The 27,622-nt window shown below is 38.3% G+C and overlaps 1 protein-coding gene across 4 annotated transcripts in view; it reads right to left on the bottom strand.

Moving 5' to 3' along the window:
* LOC137294409 (RNA-binding protein Nova-1-like) overlaps positions 1-18,465 on the bottom strand; it is a 33,665-nt gene extending 15,200 nt beyond the window's left edge. For all 4 annotated transcript variants that reach the window (XM_067825411.1, XM_067825413.1, XM_067825412.1 and 1 more), the window contains exon 1: positions 18,312-18,465. In XM_067825411.1, the coding sequence (XP_067681512.1) occupies positions 18,312-18,429 (118 nt within the window). In that variant the 5' untranslated portion in view covers positions 18,430-18,465. The remainder of the gene's footprint in view (positions 1-18,311) is intronic.
* Between the last annotated feature and the right edge of the window lie 9,157 nt (positions 18,466-27,622).

Below are 27,622 nucleotides of genomic sequence, written 5' to 3'. Positions count from 1 at the left end.
TTAAACAAACTAAGGAATCGATTAAAACTGAACTATTGACCTGCATTACAAATATGATTAATTCAAACAGAATGATGAAAAAGGTAAAAAACTTTAACAGAACTCAATAATGTTCAAAGTATCCTAATAAATTCAATGAACAGTATATCAGGATAAGTGAATACCAAACATCACTTGGTAAAAAAGTTAAAAAATCATTAATACTCCACTATTCTAGTTTCTTTGAGTCTTATTACTCGTTTCATGTATTCTGAGCTCCAGTCCATCGCTAATCTTCAGTTATAAAATTTGAACAGCTGTATCTGGGAGCTGCTGCTACAGCAATGGTGGTTCTCAAGGATGAACTACAAAGTACACCTGCTTCCATAATGTTTTTAATTGCCTGATAATGCTTGGCATGTATGCCAACATTGTAACAATGTACGGAATGTTGGCCTCAAACGAAGCTTATATGGAATACACAACGAACCTGGTACATTTGTTCTGCAGCAGCAGCAAAGGTTGGTTATCCACCAGCCACACCCAATCAAATATTTCGAAATCACAGATAATGGCATGGAGTTGCATTAAAAATAAGAAAGGTTTTCCATTAAAACATCTGCATAACAGAAGATGAAGCTGTCATTTGTGTATCCGTGTTCATTATCTGCAAACAAGCAAATCAACTTTCAGGAAACTATTTTTGTGTCTGACATGTCTTGCTTTCAGAGTTACTGCACACATACAAAATAAGATTGTATCAGCTATGTCACTTATCTACATAAGGATATTGGAAACATCAATAACAAAACAGATTATAAACCTTCTTTGAAATGACATAAAAACCAAAGGTTAACTACCACCAGGCAGTATGAAAATCGGGGATGACAAGGTTCAAGATTTTTCTACTACAGTAATCTAGGGAGCCCTAAAGCATGGGTTTGTATCATACAGGTTATGACAACGACCCCATGACAAAGCATTCAGTCAAAACAGTGAGGACTGCCATATTGAAAACCACCTGCCCACTATTCAGGACTGCATTTAACTCCAGACAAGACATTTACACCCTGAATCCACACTGACACCATTTTGGAGATGTAAATATGTTCAGTAAAATGGAGCTTTTTCCCTTCCAGGTCATGCTGATACATTACTTGTAATCAAAAGTGGTCACAGAAAAGACCATTCACAGACAACTCATCCCTCCCAAAAGATAACAGGCTGCAGCCTTTCATACAGCTGTCGTACAACAGGCATACTATTAGTTTCAACTAACATCTATATTAGGCATGGAAACATTGATCAGGACATCCATACATCTCCCAGTATCCTCGTGCACTAAGCAGATACAAGCAAAATGACTACCCAGCTATCAAAAGACCTTTGATGCATCTAAAAATATAACTGCCAATACTGAAGCATTGCATACAACCCCTAACACCAGGATACACTCGCTACACCTGGGACTAGAATCTATAAAAAACATTGCTCAATACAAGAAACAAAATCAGTGAACAAGTGATTTACTTTCCACCAACAAGTTTGAAAGCAATACACAATTTCAGTTAACATTGGTATGTTTGGCATTTGAATTGATAAGATTCCAACTGCTGAGTTTCCGACTGTGAAAAATGCAGGGGTACGGTTAAGGATGGGTAAGAATTCCGTGCAACTGCAGAGGAACAATTTCTCATATTGAACACTTCCTCATCAATTGAAGTGCATGTTATCAAGCCTTCAAGCAAACTACATCCAATATCATTTTACTATTAAAATCCACATAAATGCTGATAACAGATGTGCGCACAATGTCTGCTGATACAACATAAAAGCCAGGCAATTACATCCTCACAAGAACACAATGGTATATCTCCATGTAGAAATATTCCCTTAAGTCCAGTAACTACACTGGACAAACAGGAAGGACTTGCCAGGCCACATACCATGGTAGAATGTAAATGGTTCCCTTTCCAATGAAGTAGGTGAAATAATCATTTCTGACACGCTCTGCTTGGTCATGCTGGTGTAATCCTAGGCCTGACCTCGACCAGTATGTGATCAGGCTGCTGCCTACTGCTTACTTATACCACACCAGGCATGTGCAGACAGGTCGAGATTCCCCTCCCCTGGGATGGGTTGCTATGCTACCAAGTATCCTACAGAGGGGGAGGGGTTGTTGGGATAGTAATTGAAAGTTAATACAGCCAGCCTGCATATGGACTTACTACCTCTCCAGACTATTTTGATATGCATCAGTTGAAAACTATAGGTGATCACCAGGCAAAGGGCTTATGTAATTGGGCAGACCAATGGGTCAATTAGTGGCCATGCACAAATGCACAGCAAGTTCAAAAGGCTGGACTAGGGTGTAAACAGTGGGGGCTCGTTTGAGTAGAATAGCCAGTATTACTTTTGTTTGTATTGGCCCATTAAAAACAATAGCTGAATAATGAGTGCTAACTTGTCCATCTTCCAACATTGCAACAGTCAGGCAATTAAATAAATACACTGAATAATATTGAGTGTTAGAAGCCTACAGAACAGAAAGATACAGATAAGGTTCTAGGGTGGTTGATAAAACTGAAGTTAAATATTCAAAGAACATCACTTCCATCAATGTTACATAACTCTACCTCAGGGCACTGTCACAGCATATCAGTCTGAAATATCTGACATGGGCAATCTTCTGTCTTTACATGAGGCACTACCAAAAATAGATGACATAAGAGATACCGTCACTAACTAGTCGGCCTCATTAACAGAGAAATTATTGATGATTATATCGCTGAAAGTAATAATGCATATAAAGTCGGATTAACATCTGTGTACCCTGTTATGACCACACCCGCTGAAAACTATCTTTATTATGTACGCAGGCTGGTCTTATGAAAGTACCAGTAACATATGGGACATCTACAAGTGCCTTCAGTCTAGTTTCAAAATGATATGTAAACAGTACACTTACCAACACAAAACAAAAATTTAAATTGCAGAAGGATGTTGCAAGTTTAATTGTTTCATACGGATACAATTTCAATCCATTAGCTGACATTCCATACCATGTATTACTCAATATTGTTTGTGTTTGCTTAATGAGGTATCGAATGCTGCTTTACGCTCAAGTTCCGAGACAGTATGGTAGCTTTGATTCGAGTTTGAACCAAACAGTTTTAGAATCCTCAGATTTCTGGGAGTTTTAATGAGAACCGTTGTCATATTAATTCATGTAATAGTAAGGTATATTTGTCATGATTTTAATAACATACTTTTGTTTCATTTCAGTGAAATCAGCTAATATTAAATGTTAAGGTGAAATACAGCAAAAGCATCATAAATGGGGTTAGAAGAAAAAGGGTTCCATCAGTGTGGTACTGGGAAACTAAAACATTGCAGGATGTTACAGAATGCTCTCAGTAAACAAAAAGTAGCTATTTAAAGCATCTACCAAAACAACCTTTAAAAGTTTTGAAATTCTACAAGTTAACAATAATTCAAGCCATTCATGCCACACCATGTTTCATTAAAAAATGTCACTGTCACTTCACATACATTCAAGAAATCCTGTCATTGTTGACAAGACATCTGATTCAAGTTGGTAATTTAAGGGCTCCAAGTCTGCATGATCAACTTCATGTTTGATTTAACTAAATCATTACCCATTATACCATGTAGTCAGTATTGCCTGTAAAAAGGGAGACCAAATTCTTAGAAGACATGAATCTCAAATTGTGATCACTTGTGATGTCATTCTATCCATGCTCAAGAAATGATACTCACCATTAACATATTAGTACGAGACATTTAAAAATTGAATATTACTTTTATTATCGTTGAGTTGGAGAGCCACTGGACCACCTGTCTCTAGACATGTAACAAAAAAAAAGTAGATTAACATCATTTTCTTCTGCAAAATTTCTTCAGAACGGAGAGGGTGACAGACATAAGTTTTCTATAGCTAAATATGGGATACCTGAAATATGTAAATGAAGAGAAACAACAAGCATTCTTTGATCTGCATGGTTCTCCTTAAATGCTTTAGTGCACATACAGTACTTTCTCGGCCAAACTGAGGTGTGTACTGGTTAGGTGTAATGATGATTCTGTATCTCCCCCTTTGCCTTATAAAAGGATATTTATCTTACCTCACACATGTCGCTTTCTGATTGAAAATAATAGCCAATGTGAAAATTTGAACCTGGATTTCTCAGGCGTTCACAATGTAGTCTTCTACATCTCGCAACGAATTGTGTTGTGCATGTTCTCACCTACCTGACATGGGTTACTATGCATAGAGAAATGAGCGAGTTTAGTTTTACGCCACACTCAGCAATATTCCAGCTATATGGTGGTGGTCTGTAAATAATAGAGTCTGGGCCAGCAAGAGCATCGATTTGTGCAAATGGGAACCACTGATGTGGTGTTAAAGTCAGCGAGTCTGTCCACCCGATCCTGTTAGTTGCCTTCTATGGATGAAGTCATGAAGATTTGTATATCACAAGGAACTTAAAATATGTGAACATATTCAACACAATGTCTTCAAAGTATAAGCAGACACTCCCAAACCGGCACATTTAACCCAACAAAGCTGTTTCAGTCTTGATTACAACTACTATCATGACCATTACTAATCATCCTGGATAATTGCCAGATTACTGAACATAACTGCAGCTTCATTCATTGCGACCTGAATCCATCTGCCAAGTCGACCACACCCAGCTTTGACGAGTACTGATGGTGGATCTTCAAAGATGTGCATGGACACTGATTGCTATTGATACTTATAGCAAAGCTACTTACAGGGGAGGCATTGTATACTAACAAGAAATATGGTCATGGTATTTCATACAGCTTGATGAGATGACAAACTGGCTGGAATGGTTAAGGAATGGCATCTCTCTAGGATCCATCACACATAAGTGTCACACATAACATGCTAGCGAAGAGAGTGATTATGAAAATGAGTAAATTTTGACTTGTGAAAAGCTCATGTCTGCATGCACATCTACACAGCTAAGCACTGACTACTGACCTTAACCATTCATGATATAAACTTAGATCAGAAGGGATGTACCTTAATGTACCTGAATCTTAGTTTATATTTTTTTCTCAAGGCAGCAAGCATAGCAAACAGGAACATTTTATGATACTTCTATACCCAATGGTGCAACATCTGAATTGCTGCATCTTGCACCCTGAAGGGGATCCAAACTTGTTGGAAATTGTAATGCATTGTCAAGTGAAATCATTACCACTCATCAAGTTGCCTCACTTCAAAAGCACCACATGTTCTATTAACTGGCTAAAATAGCTTACAGTGCTAATATAACATGTACTAATAGCTGATTCAGGGTATATTGCATGTCAGTGTTACAATTCAAAAGCAATATGGATAAAACAAGATTCAGGACATGAATCACAAGAAGATTCATAAATATCCCCCGCATTGGTAAAATATCTTTCATGAATTTGTCTACAAGTTATGATGATGCCATATGTTTTGGTGTGTATATAGAAGAGTGGAAGGAGAGCAATAAAAGATTTTAAAAGATCTGCTCCTGAAAGGAGCCCAACAACCAATTTCAGCAAAAGTCAAAGTTGTTGCGATGGAAACGCCAAAAACATTATATTCAGAATACCCAAACTACCAAAAGGCACCAGCACACCACCAGTTCTATCTATGTGCCAAGTTTGGTGAAGAAACAGTGAATGGTTCTAGAGTTCTGCTCCAGCAGAGAGCACTACCACCAATTTCAGTCATGCCATGTTGCCATGAAAAACACAAACATTTTATTTAGAATTTTAATATTCCCTGCAAACGGTGTTGTAGGGGATAAAGAATTATCGTATGACTAGATTTATTTTATCATACCTTTGTCGTAAGGGGGCCACAATGTCCTTGAAGTGTCCCCTGAAAACAGGTGCCATCTATATGTAGTCTTAACCTGACGGTCCTGACACTGACATGCTCAGACATGTTTAGTTTCAAATACTGCAAATTGATTTTGCCCAACACCCCAAATCTTGCCAATCTGAGAAAATGCCATGGTTTGGCATAATTACTTAGGTCATTGTCTCTTAGACATATTTACACTTATATGACAGTTCAAGCACAATGTACTTGTCTGTTTAAATAAAAAAAAATAAAATAAAAAAACTGAAGCTTTATCTCTGTCCAAACGGTAGTACAAAGTAAAATGCATGAAGGTCATGTTTTCATTTAAAAAGACACAAAACTAAAATAATCATGCTCACTGATAAACATCTGAATCCTCAGTGAATATCTGTTTTGTGCATGATGGAACATATTTTGCATCATCAAGGATTCATGTTTGAACCTCTTCAGTCAGTGCAACTTTAAATTATCGAGGATAGAGCTCAGTATATTGCAAATGTATGTTTAGCTAAAACACACAAATAGGATTTCACTAGTTCACTAGTCTGTAACCCTAAATAATGATGATAGGTATGTAAAACGCAAGTAAAATACCCTGCACAAAATGTTACCATGTTTTATTTAGACAAAGCATGTTCTTGTACCACAGCTAGTTGCATCATTTAATCCAACTAGTCCACATTTCATCACAGACCAACTGTTTAAGTTTTGAGAGGCTTATCACAAATAATTTCTTTCGTATGATCTCTCCGCCTCTGAATGTTTTGCCTGCTAATAATTTCTTGAATTTCTCTCAGCAACTTAACATCTGTTGCATACACCTTGCTTGACAATGTGCAGTATCTTTGTACCATAATACATAGGTTGTTTGGACATTAGAATAAAATTGATTTTACCAAACCAAACTACACTACACATACTTTTTCCCAAAATTACTTTTGCGAAAAGATTTATCATTTTCAGATTTTGCGGGCTGGGACAAGAGAAGAATTAACCTTGCATATTTTGGCCATGTAATAACAAAACTTAAGTTAAGCTTCTTAACAAACTGTATCAATTCCAAGTTTCCACAACAATTTGTGCAACACAGGCCAAACTGGTCAATCCTCCCTGTTGGCAATGTAGGGTGTGGTTCTAATAACTGGCAATACTGAGTGTAGAAGGGTGTGGAACATGCTGCAGTGGCTAGGCAACAACAACAACATGTCAGGTGTCCCAAATGAGATCACCATTACTCAGTTTTCTGACACACTAAACCTGTCTGGATACATAGAACCTTGAATCCTAGGGATCAGTTTTTCATCATCATCACAGTCAAAGATGCTGTTTTACAGGTCAGGAACCAAAAGGTGCCTTTCGACACCTACATTCAGGTTGTTGGACATCAAAGTTTAACTATCTGGGCAGGCAACCAGTCATGCCAGTAAAGAACTATGCCATCTCAGCCTACTAAGGACTTGACAAGCCATGCTTTATATACAGGAATACATGAAAGACCAGTTACGGGAAACTAGATTCCTTTCTATATCACTGTTTGATGTTGCAACTCAGATTTCTTATTCAATGTTGAATTGAATATAATTATGGACAGCAGCCAACCAATAATTTTATATCAGGAATCATTAAAAATTCACATTCTTAAAAAGTATACATTTCAGCTAATATGTGTACTATGAACGCTACAAATCATAAATTTTATTTTTTGTTTTGTGTCTCTGCATCAGTTTCATAAACATACACAAATGCACAAAGTAATGTAGTCAATGAGTTCTGAATATGAAATATAGGTCCATCCTATTCTTGTGGTACTGGGTAATTAAATGGATAGAGTTTTCAGGCTCAGAGACTTGAATTCATTTCATTGTATCCTAATGAATTAGATCAATATTCATGACATCACCCACTGGATTGTCTGGTCCAGGCTCCAATATTCAAACAGTATCAAGAGTACTGTGACACGCAAAGTTAAAAATCACAATACAATCAATGTCAAAAGGTTGTGTAAAAACAAGTATCATTTACTGAAACGAGATGGCAACCCTGAAAATGTATTATTTCATTTTCCTAACAGTGCCGTAATTTATCCCAATAGTGATCAGCAGCATTGGAAGTAAATTAAACATTGATCACACGAAAGGAACACAGGAGCAAAGATCAGTGGGAGGGAGTGGCAGGGATCACTGGGCAATGATCGTTACACAAATAAGGCATCAGAATCTTTGATGAAGGATAGAATGATGCTTCAAGGAAATCATAGAAAACAATGCGGGAAAGGCTACCATGTCATTTTACCTTGACAACTGGCAGCACACCATGCCTTCCTTCGTAATACCTGACACAAATATTAAAGTTATTATTGGCCTCATAGGCCAGTAGCTTTAGAAACACTGTCAACTTTGCCATTTGTGCCAGGTACATGCCCAGGATAACAGGAGAAACTCTTCATCAGCAAGTGAAAGTAAAAAAATACAACTTAAATGCTTATATTGACAATTACACAGATAAAACAATCAGTTCAAACAAATCCCTTAAAGGCAGAAAGATGCTTCATCATAATGTCACCTGACCAAAAAAATCCATTCAGGATTAACATTCTTGGACTTGTAAGATACCCAGTTACTTTATTTCTTGATACCAAACAAAACCGTATGATGCTGGGCACGTCTATTCAGTAAGTAGAATTGTCTCATACTACAACTTTTGCTTCATTTTGGTGATCCTTCAAACATGATCTATCCAGACATTAAGGAATTTCTAAAACAGTTCTTTTACTCTCCGGTCAGTTGATAACAATCACATGACACACTGACGTACAACACAAAATTAACAGCTGGCTTGTGGTAGTGTTCACCTTCGCAAGGTCACCACTAATGTCAATATTCTGTTATGCATAACAATACTTCACAGGAGATGGTATAAAGAAATTGTGAACTGCTTTTGAATGACAAATACAATAAAAATTTCGTTTATTTCCTTCTTTTCAGACATTTTTGAAAACTAATTAACTGTGATATTAACTAATAAACTGTGATATTTAACCAAAGCAGCTAATCAAAAAAAAGATGTCGACTTACAGATTTAAAGCTGGAATACTATTTGTGGAATGATTTCGAAACAAAGCAAGAGATACCAGTTGACTGTTGCTTGTCACGTCTTTCCCTAAACTTTAATGTATTTGGCCCTCATGTTAAGAAAAGACAGTACTATTCCAAATTACAGTGCATCTGCTAATCATGCTGAGAACATCAGCTGTCATTGATAACCAATAAATGTTGGACATCTGTTCGGAAGTTGACTGGGGGTCCTGTATGATGTACTTCCATTATACGTACTGCATACAGTTTCCAAATTGGTTCTAACTTAACTACCAGATACATATTTTCAATACAGGGCTATTCTACAGATTATTATGCCTAAACAGTTTACCAATATAAACATGATGAATGTGGAGTAACTAATATCTATTTCAATTTTGGAATTTAAGCACTGAAAAACCATCAGGTTTGTTGCATAAAGCCAAAAGCAAAAACAGTTAAACAGATACATGGCAGACATAAAATGCATTTAAACAAATCAGTAGATGAGATGAGACATCTCAAAGACCATCAGGAAACTAAGCCACTCTGAAGCAGGTTGGAAAAACATTGAATAGTTGCAAAGATTCAGTTGCCATAAAATTGGGAAAATTTGCTCACTCAGCAAATTTTCTGAACTCTGCAGCAAAGGTATTCACTGATCAATAATGCTTTACACTGCTGATAACACAGGGTACATCCACTTCCAGTTTCTAAGAATACCTTGTGATGCTCCTGATAAGAGTCAAAATCCTGTGTTAGGAAAAATTTCAAAACTGTGGTGTATAACCATGTAACATAAGTATTTGAATAAAGATGGCCTGTATTGATCATTGGTGAATTTCCTGGATGGAGTTCACCTACAATGACCAGCCTTGGCAAGTCTATCGGACATGAACCAGCATTGCATGTCATGTTTACAGGATGACATGGTTACAATGACACAAGTTAAACAGTCTAACCATCAAACTTGTACTGAAAATTGGCTACACAATCTCAGTTCAAATGAAAATGCTACACAATCTCAGTTCAAATGAAAATACTACACAAGATATTTCAACTAGAAAGACATGTAAATCAATGATTGAAACTGTTACAAACAAAAGCACATCATCATCCACATTAATAAAAATAAGTCCAACCTTAATTTTAATCCAACACATTTTTAACAAGTCCATATTTTTATAAATCCTCTGAATTCACTCATAAGGTACAATCTTTAACAGCACAACACCTCAATAAATGAGAGATATATAACCTGTCAGTCTGACTCCAGCCACTAGTCCTTTTCCTGTAAGTTAGCTGTGATCAACGTCACTCGATTACAAGACCCCAAGTACATGACTCCAACTACCGGTGTTCTGCTACAAAGTGACATACAATGCTGGGGACCAAGTAACACAAGGCCGATTCCATAAATCCATCATCTTTAAAATTTTGATCTATAACTAATTTGTATTGTGTTTGTATATATGCAATATTTAGCGTAACCCCTGACCTTTGAAATACCACCCACATGCAACTGATGACAGGTTCACAATCCCTGTAATAAAAACATTTCTTGCTTGCCGTACAACTGTACAGTGATTACCATTATCTTAGGATATATGAAATGCTTCAGGAAGGAAAAATAAAGTCATCTTCCACTACTTTCCATGGCAATGACAAACATCAGAATTTCATCAAATCAACAAGACCAGCAAATGCCAACACTTCAGTTACGTTTGACATTCATGCAGATAACATGATTGACTGACAGAAAGACAATAACATTGGTGAGTACACTGTTCAACTCACCCCTTGTAGTAAACAAGAGGAAAGACAGCATAATGCATTTGAACTGAAGAGTCTTTCAAAACAACCGCAATCATTTACATAATCCTTTTTCTTGCACTTTACCACAGAATTTCCTGCCAGAAAGCCATAAATCAATTTAACTTGTGTATTTTGTCAAAGTATCTATCATGAATCCATGACAAAAATTAATAACTTACGCTTGTAAGGTGTGGGTGGATTTTTAATGGACTCTTTACTCCAGCTATGGGAAAAGAGAATGTAAATAATCAACCGATGACAAACAATACAGTGAGTAACTGAGTTCATCTACCAGGCCTGAGATGGTTATAGCTACCAGCAAGGGTTGCTGTGGAACTATTCTAGTCGATAATTCTGACAGGGGCATGGTAAGGACATGACAGTACCAAACAGGGATTGGTTGTCTCAATATTGTCACACTGACAAATTAACAGAATCATTCACATTCTCATATTGCTATAGAAATTGCAAAATATTGGTATGATATACGGTGTAATATATGCAGAATAAAGCCAAATTACTTTGTGAAGGTATGTTTAACATCCAAACACTAAGAATTTATTGTTCATCACATATCCCCCTAATTATGTTGGTTCTCTAGTTAACGTAAAATGATGGTTCAACAATACTTGAAGCAGTATTCCAGACAGTAAGCTTCTTGCATTAACATCCATGTTGGGAAGTAAAACCAGTCGTCAGCATGCAAACAAAATACTTTGGCTTCAACCCCATCAAAATATACTTCACACTGTCAATTCAAGCCCATTTTGATTTTGTGCCACCTTCAGCAATGTTCCAGCAATATCACAAGTCCATATTTTTGCAGGGTGATAATGTGTTAATATCTTCAATGTGGTTGCTGTGTATGCAAGACTTGTGCAAAGTGGCTGCATGGAAAACAAACTGTTTGCAAAATATATCAGGTTCATTTCCATAAACACACATGCCAAATCTTTTCTATCCAAGCACGTTCAACATGTTGAGGTTTACTTGTTTGGAATCAAAGGCAGTATAAGGTACTGACCAGTTATCCAGAGCACTGTAAAACATCTAGGTATGTGACAACAATGTGTGTATGAACCAATATCCCAAAGTTCTAATGTACAACACATCACGTATGGAGGTCATATGATATGAAGCATATGTGTATCCACTGGAATGGCATTTACAAACTGATGATGGCAAGCATGGCTACAAACTGAAAGCCACGTCAAGAGGCAATGTTTGACCACCACATTTCCAATTACTAAATAGTTTGTCAAGTCAACTTCCCCCCCAAATTTAGTGACTGTACAAACTTTTTCAGAAATACGCAATGAACAAGATGTATCTTTATGTAATGGTGTCCTCCACTGGAAGGAACAATCTCCGGACATCCTTCAGTTTTAGTCGAATTTCAAACATGACACTGACATGCTATGTTGACGTATTCACCTTACAGTGGGATGTTGCAAATTACCAATAAAATCCATGACCAACGTGGTGTGGGCAAGACACTGCCAACACCATGAATCAATATGCATCCTTATGGGACTTGCATCTAAGTTACTAGTCAGAATCAGATGCTTTTGGTAGCCATAGCGTTTGCTCTGCTCCACATGCTTGGACACGTTTTGAAAAAAAAAGAAAAAGACGTGGAAGCACTGACCATGTAACTTCAATTGCTATTTCACGAGCTTTTGAAATTATTGCTCGTGAAACAAATCCTCGGTCGAAATACCTGCCCAACTGTCCAGGACGGGTTATTTTCCAACAGAACTGCCAAATTCACCTGCCAGACAGTCAGGACAAATGTAGACAGGCAATTTATCAGAGGGATGATGACAGGAAAATAGGTTTTCAGCTGAAATAAAATCAGCAGAAATCCACAGAAAATTGCAATCCATGATATGAAGATATTCATATTTCAGGATAAAAAAATCATTAATTCACTCATGAAAATAAATGAAATCCAACTGGATGAAAAATATGTTGCTTATCAAAACTAAATCTGTGGGTAGGTATGTTTTGGTCAGGGCTGGAAAGTTTTACATCTAATCAGACCTGTGCTCTGGCTGAATTTTTTGGGAGGTTCATACTCTGAACTAATCAACAGCTAGTTCAAGAACAGTGGTTAATGTAACAGTAGAATGTTTTTGCAAGTAAGCAATATTTTGTCAGCATTAGAATAGTCTGTCAATCAAGGCAGGTCGTGTCAAACCAGTTTGGGATTGTTCACAAGTGACATCCTGTGACACAATCAGTCCATGTCAAGCACTAACCATCCAATCCTCCATTTACTGTTGAAGTTATCTACACATGAAGAGTAATCACAGATAAAACCAAATGGTTGTGTCACAATCCACCAATGCATCAATAACTTCCTCATACAATGATATGTCATACACACTTATCTGTATTGATTCATATTTTAAAACAATTTCAAGTGATATTTTGTTAAACATTAATTTAACTATTATATGGAGTGATAGAAAATATATAATGCTGCCAATATGGTTTATCTAAATAAAATTCTGATGCAGGGACTGGGAAAGGCAAGGGCTATTAACCATTTCGCACATTACAATAAAAACTGACCCATTAAAGTTTAGAGGTTTACTATTGATACAAGGGCAGTAGCCCATTCTGGATACAGAAAACCGCTAATAATCCTGAAAATGGCCCATTGGTAAAGCTCTATCCAAATACCTACTGATGAATTGAGGCAGTCTTATGTCAAACATGAGACCAGACATTCAGGAAATTTGAAACCTTTTTCATAGTGTTTATGCTATTCAAAATATGAACATGTACACAAAATATCCACAAATAAGTATCACAGTATGGGTTTTAGCATGAATAACAATGCATATCTTCATGGGAGATAGTCGTGCCATGACATCAGCATAAACAGTGATCAGTAATCATTTAAGTGAAGATACCCATGCTAATATTCCAAATATTTTTAATTTGGTTATACCAAGATAAATAACATAGAAGGCCAAATGTGAACCTTAATTTTGAAGCTGTACGCAATTTTGCAGAAATATTATCTAACCTCAGTTGTACTAACAACCATGTCAGGGGTTTCCAAGCTCTTTTAACGATATTACTTTAAGAGGGTATATCTTGCAAGGACTCCTTGTTAGGATTGAGGATTGGATGATCAAAGATGTAGTTAGTGACTTAGTTATTATCAATCATTGTTCAACAGCATGGATAACTGCTGATGTCAATCACTGGATTGCCCAGTCCTTACTTGATTATTTTCAGGCTGGAATATTGTGGGGAACAAAAACAGAAACAAGTCATAAGTTTCAAATTGATAGGATTACTGTTTGCCAATGAACCCAGTCTAAGTAAATTTAGCCTTAGTAATACTCGTTACACTCGACTGATTCTTACAAACCCTAGGAGGTCATGTCATGTAACCTTTGAGTGACCCAGGACCATCCAATCAACTGCAATTTCGGCGAACGGACTTAACCAATCAGACAATGGCTACAGTTTAGGGTTTGTCAGGACTTACAAAATCCCCCAATCACTGACACTGATCCCTCAAACGAAATTCCGCATAAAACAAAGATAATTTGACCAGCAGTATATACGCTTAGGGCTTTCTGATGACAAGGATACTATTAGCCAATATTTCCACAAGCTAACATCCATGAACATTAACAAAAAAGCACCTCAGTGACTGTTTACTCACTGCTGAGAGTGTTTTAACATGTTCCATGTGCATCACTCAGAAACAACTGTACTGAAAATAGCATTCAGAATTATTCAGGTACAAATCTTTGAGGTAAAATTTCAAAAGGAATTTGCAAGCATCTACTTACGCTATTTGGTAAGCAGCGTTCTGACTGGTCAATCTCAAAGGTTACCTGACGTGACCTACTAGGGTTTGTTAGACTGAGTGGAGGACTTAAACAAATAATACTGTGACTAAGCTTACTTAGACTGCCAATAAATGTGTACAAAATCATAAATAAAGAAATGATTGATTTCCAATACATTGTATGTATTGTGAATATATATTTCAGTGTTGTAGCATTAATTACATTTCAGGTCAATTTATATTCTCACATCTGCATGATTTTTATATCTAGATACAAGTTCTTTGAGAGGCATTTTACAAGTTGTATAGGTGACAGAACACCAAGTTCTATGGATAGTCAACTTCCTTATTGCAGTAAATGCCATGTTTTGGTGCAGGTACATACACCATATCACATGCTTGAGAAAGGTTTTAATTCCTATACCGAAACCTTGAACTCATTGCAATAAAGAAGTATCCATAGAACTTGGTTTTCCTTACATACAACTTTGCACAACTGCTATGAAGTTTCTCAAAGTTCTATATGTACATGCATACCAGTTATCTTCGACTTCACATTTGTAACCATGGCTACAAGATATAGACGCTCCATGACAGATGCAAAGGAAAAAAAACAAAATTACATAATGTCTCTGGGGAACAACTTCACAATTATTAGCACAAAATTGCACCTGAATCAGTTTTTGAAGAGATATTGCATTAAAATCTGAAGTATTTACATCCTTTTAACAGTGTAATGCAGTAATTCGCATAAAAAGAAGAAAATGTCTGTCTAATCTTACCTAGAAACCCAACCAAGATGAATTCCTAAGAATCTAAAAAAAAAGCTATTTGTTTGACACTTCATTATTAAAACTTGTTTCCTTCACACATTCTACACAGTACTGCAGGTATGTAGGTTCATAATTCACTGGTTCATAATAGCTTCATTAGAATATTATTATCATTTCCTGAACAAATAATCATAGCAAACTCTGCCTTGTGATGTCAACAGGAAACATGCAAACATACAACTGGCGATGGCTGTGTGCAGTGACCTAAGGAGATTGATTACAGGTTGATGTCGTACATGGTGATTTACAGAAGTGAATGGAGGTCGAGGCATGAGCTCAAATGGAAACCTGCTCAAAAAAAGAACATCAGCATCACTTTTACATCAAACAAAGGACCAATAACATCAACAATTCTCCACAAAATCAGATCTCTTACTTCAATATAGTATCTCACAAAGATGACTGAACTATTTGTTATGTATGCTTGGGAAAAACCCTTAACCTTAATTTAACAGAGCCATAATGTGATGCTCTGAATTTGTCAACTGCATACACTGAAAATTTATACTTTACACAGAATAGCTAATTAGAAAGTTAAAAGTCTTGAGCGGTAAATGCCTGTAGAATGTTCACAAGATCTTTAAGGAATGTCATGACCGAAATATACGGTGTAAGGGCAAAATTCACTTTGAGATCAGGACACAGTTGGATGAAGTGAGATGATAGCGAGTTCCATTTTTATTGATTTATGATCTCAATTATTACCATCAAGATTGTTTATGATAATGATGGAAGAGGAGTTAAGCATTGCATATAACACAACCTAAAATGTTATACATGCTAACAGAAAGAATTATAATGTTCGGAAAATCTATACATACAGGATGAGCCAATGTGCCACATATCAAATAGCCAAGCCTAGAAGCACATGAACTTTGTATCACATCTCAATGTTCATAGAACAGAATGTACCATGTGTACTATGGGCCTATGGCTTTAAATCTGCACCAGCAATGAGAGAATGCAGCTTCCAAATGATCACTCAACACAACACTGAAACTTGACTGACAGTTGATATGAAACATACGCATCTCTCTGACACTGGGCACAAATCAAAGCATTGATGAATGTTTTATCATGTATGAGTATGATGGGTATATGACATCTGAGGGGCGGGTTGGAGTGAAAGGAGAGACTCATGTTGCAGAATACTATGGTCTGGGGACTCGTGTTCCAGAATGATAGGTACTCCATATATGGCATACAGTTTGTGACTAAACTTTAGGATTTAACATTCATGTTCAAGAACACTCATTCCAAAATATAATACATATTTTCTGTTTTCAAATTTAGTAATGATATACAAGAATACATGACCAAAAAGTGATAAAATTCATGGGAATCTACAGCCAAGCAAAATGCTATGATAGAGGAAAATATTTCCAATAATCAGACTTAAATCTCTCCAGAAAGTTGAAACAGGATTAGATACAAAATTATATCTATTCTAAATGACAACTGTCAACATTACCCATAACATATATATGGCCATGCAGACAGTTTCTTTCTCGATGTTATTTATATGAATTATTAAGTGATCATATACATTTTTAGAATCTGAAACTTCAGTGAACATTACTGTTGGTAAAGGCGAGAATGTTTCTACAATTAATATCACACTGATCAAATATACATTGTATAAAATTTCACTTCTGTGAACAAGGTCACTGCAATATCAAAGTTGGCACCCGAAGATCTGACTAAATTATCACAAAGTAAACAGGTTACCAGCCACAAATGTAATACACTGACGATTTGTGCCATACTGCCATGTTAGATCCAAACGTTGGGTAGATTGCACCTGTTCGACCTACAATACATATACTGTACACACAGGTTACTAAGCACTCATGATCAGTTACACAGAGACATAAATTATGATAACACAATGTAAAACATCGAAATACTTATATTCCCATGAAAAAATGAACATTTGCAACACAGTTCCGATTTTTACCTCGACCGTCTGTTGCTATCGTTTTCGACATTATTGAAGCCGGGCGAACTATTTTTAGGAGGGCATGGTCTAGCAACCGTGCACCCTGCAAGACCAAATTGGGAATGCCAAAGTCCTGTAGATTCCATCCGATGAATTAAAACATACGTAGTAACACAACATAGGTTTTGACACGTGTGCAACTAGTGAAATGCGTAACTGAAATCAACATCGGTTTCTGTCAAGTGGGTGGTACGCTGGTTGCCTGCGTGAAATAGCCAAGCATATAACGCAACAGATTCCTATGAAATCCGCTAAATTCCAGTTGATTAATAAACGCTACCTTTCCATATGGTAAACATACTTGAATACATGTTGTCTACCAAGGATTCGTGGAGGATCCCGGGGCAAGAATTTAGGTCGCCCGGCGTCATAATTGCAGTATCGAGAGATCTCCACGTCCTTCAGTCGAGTTGCGCAGACACAAGCCCGATTTGACCGTGACTGCTCTCCTTGAAAGTGGCCGAAATGAACTGAGACTTGCAGGATTGATAGTTCCGACGTGTATGTCTATAAATATTCGATAAATGTTACTATCAGAACTCGAGGGGTCCTATAGGCAGTCCAATTTTTTTGACACATGTTCCTACATGCATGTCCCTACACGAACGAGCTAAACTGACAAGGGCAGACAGTGCCCGATCAGAAGAAAGTTAAAATATACATCCACATATCTCTCAATGACACACAAACGTAACATGGTATCAGAGGAATAATCCGACAATAGGATTCAACCAGGAAATTTAGATCTTGACGAGTATTTGATGAAATTCCAAAAAATTTTCGCGGCCCACGGTCGGATCGTGGACTGCATGTTCTGCCGCCATATTGGTTGAAACCAGTGACTAGTGTGTTCCCAAACTTTGCTACTGTACTTAAATTAGATAATTAGCACCCTGACCTCCTCCTTGGTTCGATCTCTTGGTGACCCCATTTTCCGTTTCCCCGTCCAAAGGCCTTTTTCTCGAGTCTGAAGTGTCCATTTCTGACCCGTTCATCCCGTCGTAGCTGAGAGCCATCCTGAGTTCGCCCAGTTCTCGTGGGGTAACGCAGCAGACGGCGCATGAGTCACGAGACTTACTTGTCAGGGCGCATCCTAACACGATTGGGGAATTCTTTTACTTGTTTTTGATTGAAAAGCTTATATTTGAGGTAAAAACTTTAGAAAAGCAACCCAATTAATACAATATCAATTTAAAAGGCCGTGGAAATCGAAGGGGGCGTGGCACTTCACCTGATTCAGATGCAGGGGTGCCCCGCCCCCTTGCATCCAATCAACTTTTCGGAGCAAATCGTGGAGTGATTATAAACTTTCATTAAAAACCAATTGTTGCACAAAATGTTACAAGTGAGTTATTAAACAAAAACAGTAACCAAACAATTGCAGTTAATATGTCTTATATTCCATCAGTTGCGTCGCTATGAAGTTGTCCCCCTGTATGCACCGATGCGTATAAGCTGTCCGTGCTCAACACAATTTGGCGGATATTTACCAATCTACAGGGGAAAAAGAATAATAATTCTTTACTTGTTATGCAATGAAATGTTTAAGTTAATTAACAGCTAGACCCTCAAATCCGTGGACTCAATACGCGACAGCACCTTGATATACCTGTTGACACATCTGTCAGAACACCAGTGTCATCTGATTATATATGCTGGAATAAACATTTCTCAAGGTGTCAGGGTCGTATGAAAGCATATTTACCTCGTTATTACAGAAGGTTCCAATCTGCAGTTGGGGTAATAGACTGAGTAAATGCTGTAATGCAACAGGTGGTTGAATTTTAAAATTAAAATAAAATAATAACATGCTTATACCTGACGTGCTTTAATACTGCGTATTTTAGTATTTTATCGCGAATTGTTTGCTTAGGTTGCACTAGTATGAAAACATGTAAGCTTAGTTAACAAGTACTGATATATTAGTATGACTGATTATTTATACTTAAAATACTTGACCTCGTGCCATATGCTATTCTAGAATATCCATATTTCTTAAGGCCTTATGCAGGATATTGGTTGCGAAGATTCAGTCATTTAAGTTTTATTAGATTAAAATTACCTGAATATCAATAACTCCCCAAATGAATTTGTTGATTCAGCAGTTTTGATAAACTCATTTTCCTGTACAAACAGGCATGAACACAATGAATGTCAGTACTTGTTTACTTATTTATACGTATGATCGCTGCATGTACACATTTCACAGTAAATGAACTGACAGATTGACAGATTCGACTTTCAGCTGGGAATAAATGTTCATTGCACTCACGTGACTCGATCGTCACGAGTCACACCCTCGAAAGTAAATCAGCAATATTTTTCATTAATCCATATTATACCCCACTTATTTCTGGTCTGTTATGTACACAACGCACCCAGTTAGTAATAATACATGCAACAAATGCCAAACAATTTCCAGAAAGTGGATTTCTGAACAAAAAATAAACCGGTACGGAATGACAGTTCGCCTAGTGAGTTCAAGGTCGTTGAGGTCACACTGAATATTCATAAAGGTGATATGAATATTCATTAGGTTTACATGCAAACAGGAGCCGATCCTGACATGGCAGTTTTTATTCGAATGTAAATGCTGAAGTCACACCTTGCCTTCCACGTCACTATCATACCCAAATTCATCGTTTATTTATAAATTTCCCCAGACATTTCCCATACATAAGAGATCTGAGTAGCCACGTGTCACCAGTGGAGAAAAAGTCCCCTTTGAGACGTTCCCAGCATACCTTGCTAAATCAATAACACGATGTCCGCGCAACATCGAAAATTTAATGCACCGATGGGGAAAGCCCCATATCGATCTGAGGCTATATTTAGCATCAAATTGGCTCTACTGCAGATAAGTCTTACCGCACGTGACAAGAGCGAAAGGCGCTGCCGGTGGTTTCGCAGGCACGTTTTTAGACGATTTGCGATCAATCTCGCAGTGACGGAATATCCTACAATTCTTCAAAGCAAATAAGCGATCGGTGTCTCAACCTCGCGACTGCAATCAACGAGTGTTTTCTCCACACGACATTCCGTCACTCTAGTTGTGATACTACGTTTATTCCTTCAACGATAGAACAAACTTTACCGTTAACTATGTGATTAGTTCCCTGGAAAAATTATTCCGTGGAAAGTTTAAAATTGTTTTCCTGCAGTGTACCGTTATGCGCTATTCCGCTATTGTTTAGATTACCAGTTACTTAGGAAGACATAGTTGGAAAAAAATTAAATTGCACTCGGGTATATTTTTTACTGTGTATATTCGAAAACTGACTCCAGGTGCTATTTGTAACGTTTCAAAGCATATTTTAGGGAGGCGGCGGAAATTTAATTGTTGCAGTTTTACGTACTTGGCCATTAAACTTTTACGTATTTAATAACCAGTTATGTATGTTGCATATACTTTTAACATGAAAGAGACTTCGTTTGATAATGTTAGAGAGATTTTGTTCGTGACAAGTGGCCTCGCCTACAATTGCCCGGGTGTCAATCGGTAGCATAATCTGCCTTCATGTGTGCGAAGTAAATAATCAAAATCGTTTTCTTGTGGCAAGCAAGAGTTGGGACTTAAGCAGATTGAATTAGAGACTTGCAAAGTACAGGAGGGGCAGAGTAATCGATATCACTTGTATAAGTGTATTGACACATAGAGCATGCTGTCAGTGATCTGGCAGCCAGGTGGGTCCGCGCCGCTCCTGAACTGCGTGCATGTGCAAGAGACGAATGATTCGCGGGGTGTTACTGGCTGTTCCGTCGTTTGTGATAACACCGAGATTATGTTAATGGTATATAATTTAACCTAATTTATGGCACACAAGAGATAACTGCATTCTAGATATGTAAAGGGGGGGTAGATCAAATATACTGTGTCGCAGCTCATCAATACCTATGAACTTGCGCGTGCGTGCGTGCATCTCGGGAAATCAGACATGCCGGTTCTGTATCTAGTTTAACTTATCCACAGGAAGTGAACGTTTTCACGAAGGTCTTGTAATCTGGATCAAACAAACAATTGCCTGCGAGAGAGTTCGCTATAATATCAATAAATATCAAATTATTTCCAATATGTATTACATGCAAGTATAAGTGTCTATATGACAGTAGTGATAAGCATGGTATAGCTACGTTTCCAAAGAATGACCATGTCTTTGAATCATTTTGGTAAGTAATGCTGCTTGGGATCTAACAAAGCTACGGGCTGGTAAATGCGCAGACTGTGGTGAAAACTGGGATGCTAAACTCCACAAGTTACATATATGAAACATTGTGTGAAATATTCAGGTGGGTAATGATTAAACAATTGCTATATATATGGGCGTAAGAGCAACGAACACGCCATCACTTGTCATCTTGACCACCTCAACTGAGCTCAGTGGTCTGTTATAGATATGGGGTATATGGGGAATGTTTGCGGGCGTAAAGTCCAACAATATTCCCAGAAGCATAACCATTACTCGTGGACGATTCACACGATTGAAACCTGGCTGTGTTATAGCAGGCCTTACTTTTCAGACCTATGTATCCTATTTACAAACGAGATTAGCAGTCAACTGATGCCATGGAAGTAGCGCATGCCCATCAACACAGGCTGGTATTGTCAAAACTACAGGCATTCCTTCCCGATACCCCTCTCCCCCACCCCCGCCTTCAAGTATTGCAACAGACAGCCGCTGTACTCTTCGCAAATAATTACTGCGTGGCGCCCCGTTATAACGGGATCAGGCGATCAATTAACTACCGCTAAGTCACGTCATCGCACGTGGTTGTATACACAAGGTACACACACAAATACATTTCCCTGTACATGAGCGCAGACGCATTTATTCCCTCTACCAACGGAACTGCTTAAACACAGTGAATATGAATCAGACTGTATATTTACCTCCTCCACTGTTTTAATGAGGCATGTATTATTATGCAAGGTACCTATGTCATCACGCCATGAGCGGTGGTGTGTCTGCAGGTGTATGTTCTCGCCCGCTAGTTACTCGCACTAAAATCTATGAAAACACTTGCTCATATTAAATGTGCACCCTCATCAACCACGCTTGTGGTATCAAGAGGCGAATAATAGGATGGTCAGGGTGAGAGACATGGATGATGTATGTCACAGCATTACAACTGGGCGGATCGATGCCGATGTCAATCGCTGGATTGTTTGGTCCACCTTAAGATAACCTGTATATTGCCGAAATATTGTTTGGCGCAGTTACCAGCAATCATACAACTCGTATGTATTAAAGTCTTTAATTAGTTACAGCTATAAATATCCATCGAACTAAAACATGTCAGCGTACACCTGTTCGTCCTTGTCGGACTCTGCTAGGAACATTTACATACAAGGACGGGAAATCTTTGGGTTCCCTTCCGGGTGATATTCCTCCACGTTAACAGCAGTGTGTATCAAAGGGGTTTCACTCAATGCATGTTTTCGCTATAAAATGCAGTCTCATTTAATACCTTAGAAATGATAAACTTATTGGATGCAACTATATATAACCAGGAGTTAATTCTGCATCTTGATAGCAGGTTACATACTTGTGTACCAGAAAATGGATTTGGTAGGTGTCGTTGACATATTATCCGTTATCATTATTCAAAAATAACAATCTACGTTCTTGCCAATGTTTTGCAGATACAAAACAGAGCGTTTAATGGTTGTTGGTTCATTGTTTTATGCCGCATTCAGCAATAAATCCGTCTATGAAGCAAACTGTTTGCAAAAAAAAATCGAGCCTGGACCGGATAATCCAATGATCAACAACAACAGCATCAGTCTACACAATTTGGATACCATGACAGTCGCCTCTTACAAGCGTGGGATACTTAAGGCCGATTCTAACCCCAGATCTTCATGTGTATTACTGCAAATCTAAGGCATTCATGAAGCTACCTTCATTTCGTTGTCAATTTCTAATTCCTTAACAGGTGGCATAAGCTTTGACACTGACAAGTTGCTTAGCAATGTAAATGCATCGATTTCGTCAACATGACATTTAAAGCTGTCCGTCAAATATTTAACTGGAAGATAGGTACTCCATTAGTTCAATATGGTAAATGATCATATTGTAATTTCTTAATGCTTTGTAAAAAGATTGAATATTAAACAATCATCAAAGGTTACTTTTAGAGAGTCCTTGGGGCATGATGTGCTTTTCAAACGCTGATCGACACGTCAATAAACATGTTGAAATCGATATTAATAACGGTTCTTGTTTCACTTTAATTATAGTCTAACGGCACCATGAGCCCGAAGATACAGTCCAATGACAGGAGCCTGAAAACATTTGGCTAATGACAGCAGGGGCGTGAGAACCATAGCTTAATGACAACGCCAGTCTGAAAATCCTAATTCAGTTTCATCAGGTCTGAATGTACCATAATAACAAATGCCTGCAAACCATAGCTTAATGACAACAGGAGCCTGCAAACCATAGCTTAATGACAACAGGAGCCTGCAAACCATAGCTTAATGACAACAGGAGCCTGTTTATCCCATTTACTCCTGAACTTGATCGCCATATCTTTTAATTAATATATATAGAGATTTGTTCCTAGTGCACTTTGTCGAATTTCAATCAAGAATGGTGAATTTATACCCTGACATAGTAAACTAAACCTTCAGCTCTGAAAATGTCATTTCGTCCATGGACCAAAAGCCAAGATGTAGACGTTCATTGATCAGTTTTAAATCTTGTACACAATCTACAAACAAGCAATTTACTATTTTTTCAAAGTATGTCCCAATGGGCTGCTATTAATCATGCGAAACTGAAGGCAGAGGGGAGGGGATATTAGATTTAATGTTGCATTCAAGTTAATTCTCTTATATGGAGACGTGTGCATGAAGTCATGATTATCGGTGGTTGCACTGGTGCGGACCACATTGGGCTACCATGCCTCACAACAGAGATGCTCCACTGAGAGCCGTCATGAACTGGATTTATTCAACTGGTGCGGAACGCCAGGAAGGGTAGCAACAAGTAACATTTTAACGTATTTCGTATGACACCACCGGGATCGAAACTCCAATCTTCCGCTCCCACTTTCGACTACACCACGTCGGTGGTCTGTTTAAGGGACAAAAAAGCTAAATAATTTTTCTGTAAACGCCCCTCTAAACATAGTATGGATCAATATGTATAATTGTCACTGAAATTATAAAAAAAAGGTTGATACAAATTTAAAATACCAGAACGTCAGTATTTGTAACGAGGCGCTAGAGTGAGCGAGTTTATTTTTACGCCGCACTCAGCAATATTCCAGCCATATGGCGGCGGTCAGGACCAGACAACCCAGTGATCAACAACATGAGCTTCGGTCTGCGCAATTGGGAACCGATGACATGTGTCAACCAAGTCAGCGAGCCTGACCACCCGATCCCGTTAGTCGCCTCTTACGACAAGCATAGTCGCCTTTTATGGCAAGCATGGGTTGCTGAAGGCCTATTCTACCCCGGGACCTTCACGGGTCACGACTCGCTAGACCGACCAAATGTTGATGTGAACAAATTCTCAGAAACAAGATTTTTTTTCCAATCATGATTGATTTGCTCGACCTAACAAGTACACGCAAATAACCCAGTAAACCCCAAATCAGAAATGTTAAACATAAGCGTTATATATGCTGCTGTGTTATCTTTGTGAGTGAGCAAGTATAATGTACAACACATGTTGATGGACCAGCTCAAACCTGTTTCTTCTGTACTATATATGAAAATATGGGTTTGTACACTACAAGCAGGTTAGACTTGGGACAAAACTGAAACCGGTTTGTGACGGGTTAGCATCATCAAATACTACTCCCCTGTATGGAGGTATACAGACGGCGACATGCCCAATGTAAAGCGTTCCAAATTAGGTCAACAACCGACGACTACATACTTCGAGGTCGACTGTTGTACACGAGGGTGGATGATATGTTTAGATGCTTCAAGTGCGTGGGTTGGGTGCGTTAGATTCAAGCTACGTGCCCACTTCGCTTTCCATGCATTCGTGTTGAACGATGAATAATGGCTGTCATTATTCTCACGCAGTGTCAAACGTTTCACAATTCGTGATGAATAGAAGTAGGGGTATGTCGGTGAATACATATATCCTTATAAAGCGATATGTGATGGCTGTTTTAAACGCGGCGGTGTAAGTTATTGTACAGACAAAGAAAATCCATGGATGGTAACGTCAGCTACCATGCACCCGATCCCAATTTCAGCTGATCCTTTGACTTCAGCCGAAATCAACACGGTTCCTTGAAGTGTTGCTGTTTAACGCCAAACCCAGCAATATATATACGCGAGACACCGGTCTGAAAATAACCTCGTCAAGACCAGACAATCCAGTGACTGACATAAGCATCGATCAACCCAGGTGGAATAAGAGGACGTGGCAGGCATACGTCAAGGAAGTCGACAAGAATTACCACCTCAGTGTAACGTAAGCACTCGCATCAGGGCACGCACGTTTATTGTATACAGGTTACAGGATGTACACTGATACCATTAACGTTACAAGACCCTGTGCAATCGATCCAGTTTGACGCCTCTTTCTACAAACATGAGCTGCTCAAGAGCAGCTTTAGGTTTTGTTTGTGACGAAACGATAGTGAGCAGAAGAGTTATGTACGTGGTCATCAGTAGTTTATTCACTTCATAAAGCACGACTACTTCGGTTAGGATCATTTTTATCAATTTGGATTCGAACTCGGCAATGTCATTTTAGTCTCGCAAGGCATCACAATATGACTCCGGCATGACTGTAATTGGGAGTCATCATAATTATGACGACGTAGGCTACATGCCTGAGACCCTTACGCATCACAACAGCTATAGCACCAGCATCGGCACCGTGGATCCAGCGTGCATTAAACAGGCAATGTTTACCTCGATATCACGCTGTTTTATAGCCGCCATTTTGACCATTGGATACGCAGAAAACACACCCGATGTCTTCCGAAACATTGCCTTCCAGGCTAGAGATGGAATACCTTGTTGAAGTTTCAGTTCTTGGCACTAATACTTGAAGTCGTCGCGTGCACCGACGGGACTACGGCGTTGCCAACTATGCGAGAGGAATCTTCGTATGGGATGATATGGTTTGAGACGAGCCGATTCAAGTCTTGTATCCGGTGTGAAAACTGTTTAGTACCATAAGTGTTTAGCTTGGCCCAGAATCAAAAACCCGCTACCAATAATCAGATTAGCTTGTGGTTTGAACGAACAGATTCGACCAAAAAAGACGCCACAGTTGCATAATGCATGGCACACGCACTATAGGACCAAATTTGCAAAAACATTCTCCCATCAACGAAACCAGCTTTCTCACTGCAAGTGACAACTGGTTGAACTGAAGCACACTATGCAAACACGCCTCGTCTGAGGCAACACCAGCATTTCATTACCTAGGGGCTTCTTGTAACCGAGGAAGTTGCCCATCTGACAATGGAATGATGAGCGGGTAATTGGGGATTTTATTGCATTATATGTCATGCATATATTTGACGTCACTATTAAACCCTTGGACGAAATAGGCTGCCTTATAGATTTTTTCCAACAGTAAAACAGATTTTAGGTTTGCTTGTTTAACACCACCTATTGTCTTGCTATATGACGGTGCAGTGTAAATAGTCGGGTCTCGATCACACAACCCAGTGATTCATGAGTAACCTCTTACCCGAGCCCGTCGTGGTACGATGGTAGGCTTGAGTCACTGACGTTTACGGACGGCCGATCCATAACGTTACCTTATTCAGAAAGCGTCCTTATTGGAATTAATTCTACCACGAAGTCTGTTCCAGGACTATTCTTATGACCATTCTCATGCATTACAGATACCAACATGTTTTATTGAAGGGTGGCTGGCCACTGACATATCCGCATCTGATAAGAGATGTGACGTGAGATCGTAGACGCAGCAATATGCAAATTCAGAAGTATTGAACTCCAAGGAGCACAGTTTGAGAGTATGCCCGAGAATGCAGAATAGTGAGGAGTGACCTTCAACAATGTACAAAGACTCATTATATCATGTTCATCAAAGCAGACGACATTGTTCTTCAAACGCCAACACCAGCAGGTAGCAGACGACAACTAGCAGACGACAACGATGGAAAGTTGCTTCGATCTGTTGCCCTTGGGTCATTCAGCGCCGAACAGTGAAAGGATCTAGGTCATCGCGTCAAGTCTACGGGCTCGAATAAGACAAACTC

The sequence above is a fragment of the Haliotis asinina genome, chromosome 8, assembly GCF_037392515.1.
Source record: "Haliotis asinina isolate JCU_RB_2024 chromosome 8, JCU_Hal_asi_v2, whole genome shotgun sequence".
In the NCBI taxonomy this organism is placed as follows: domain Eukaryota; kingdom Metazoa; phylum Mollusca; class Gastropoda; order Lepetellida; family Haliotidae; genus Haliotis; species Haliotis asinina.
This window is presented reverse-complemented; position numbering and strand designations above follow the sequence as displayed.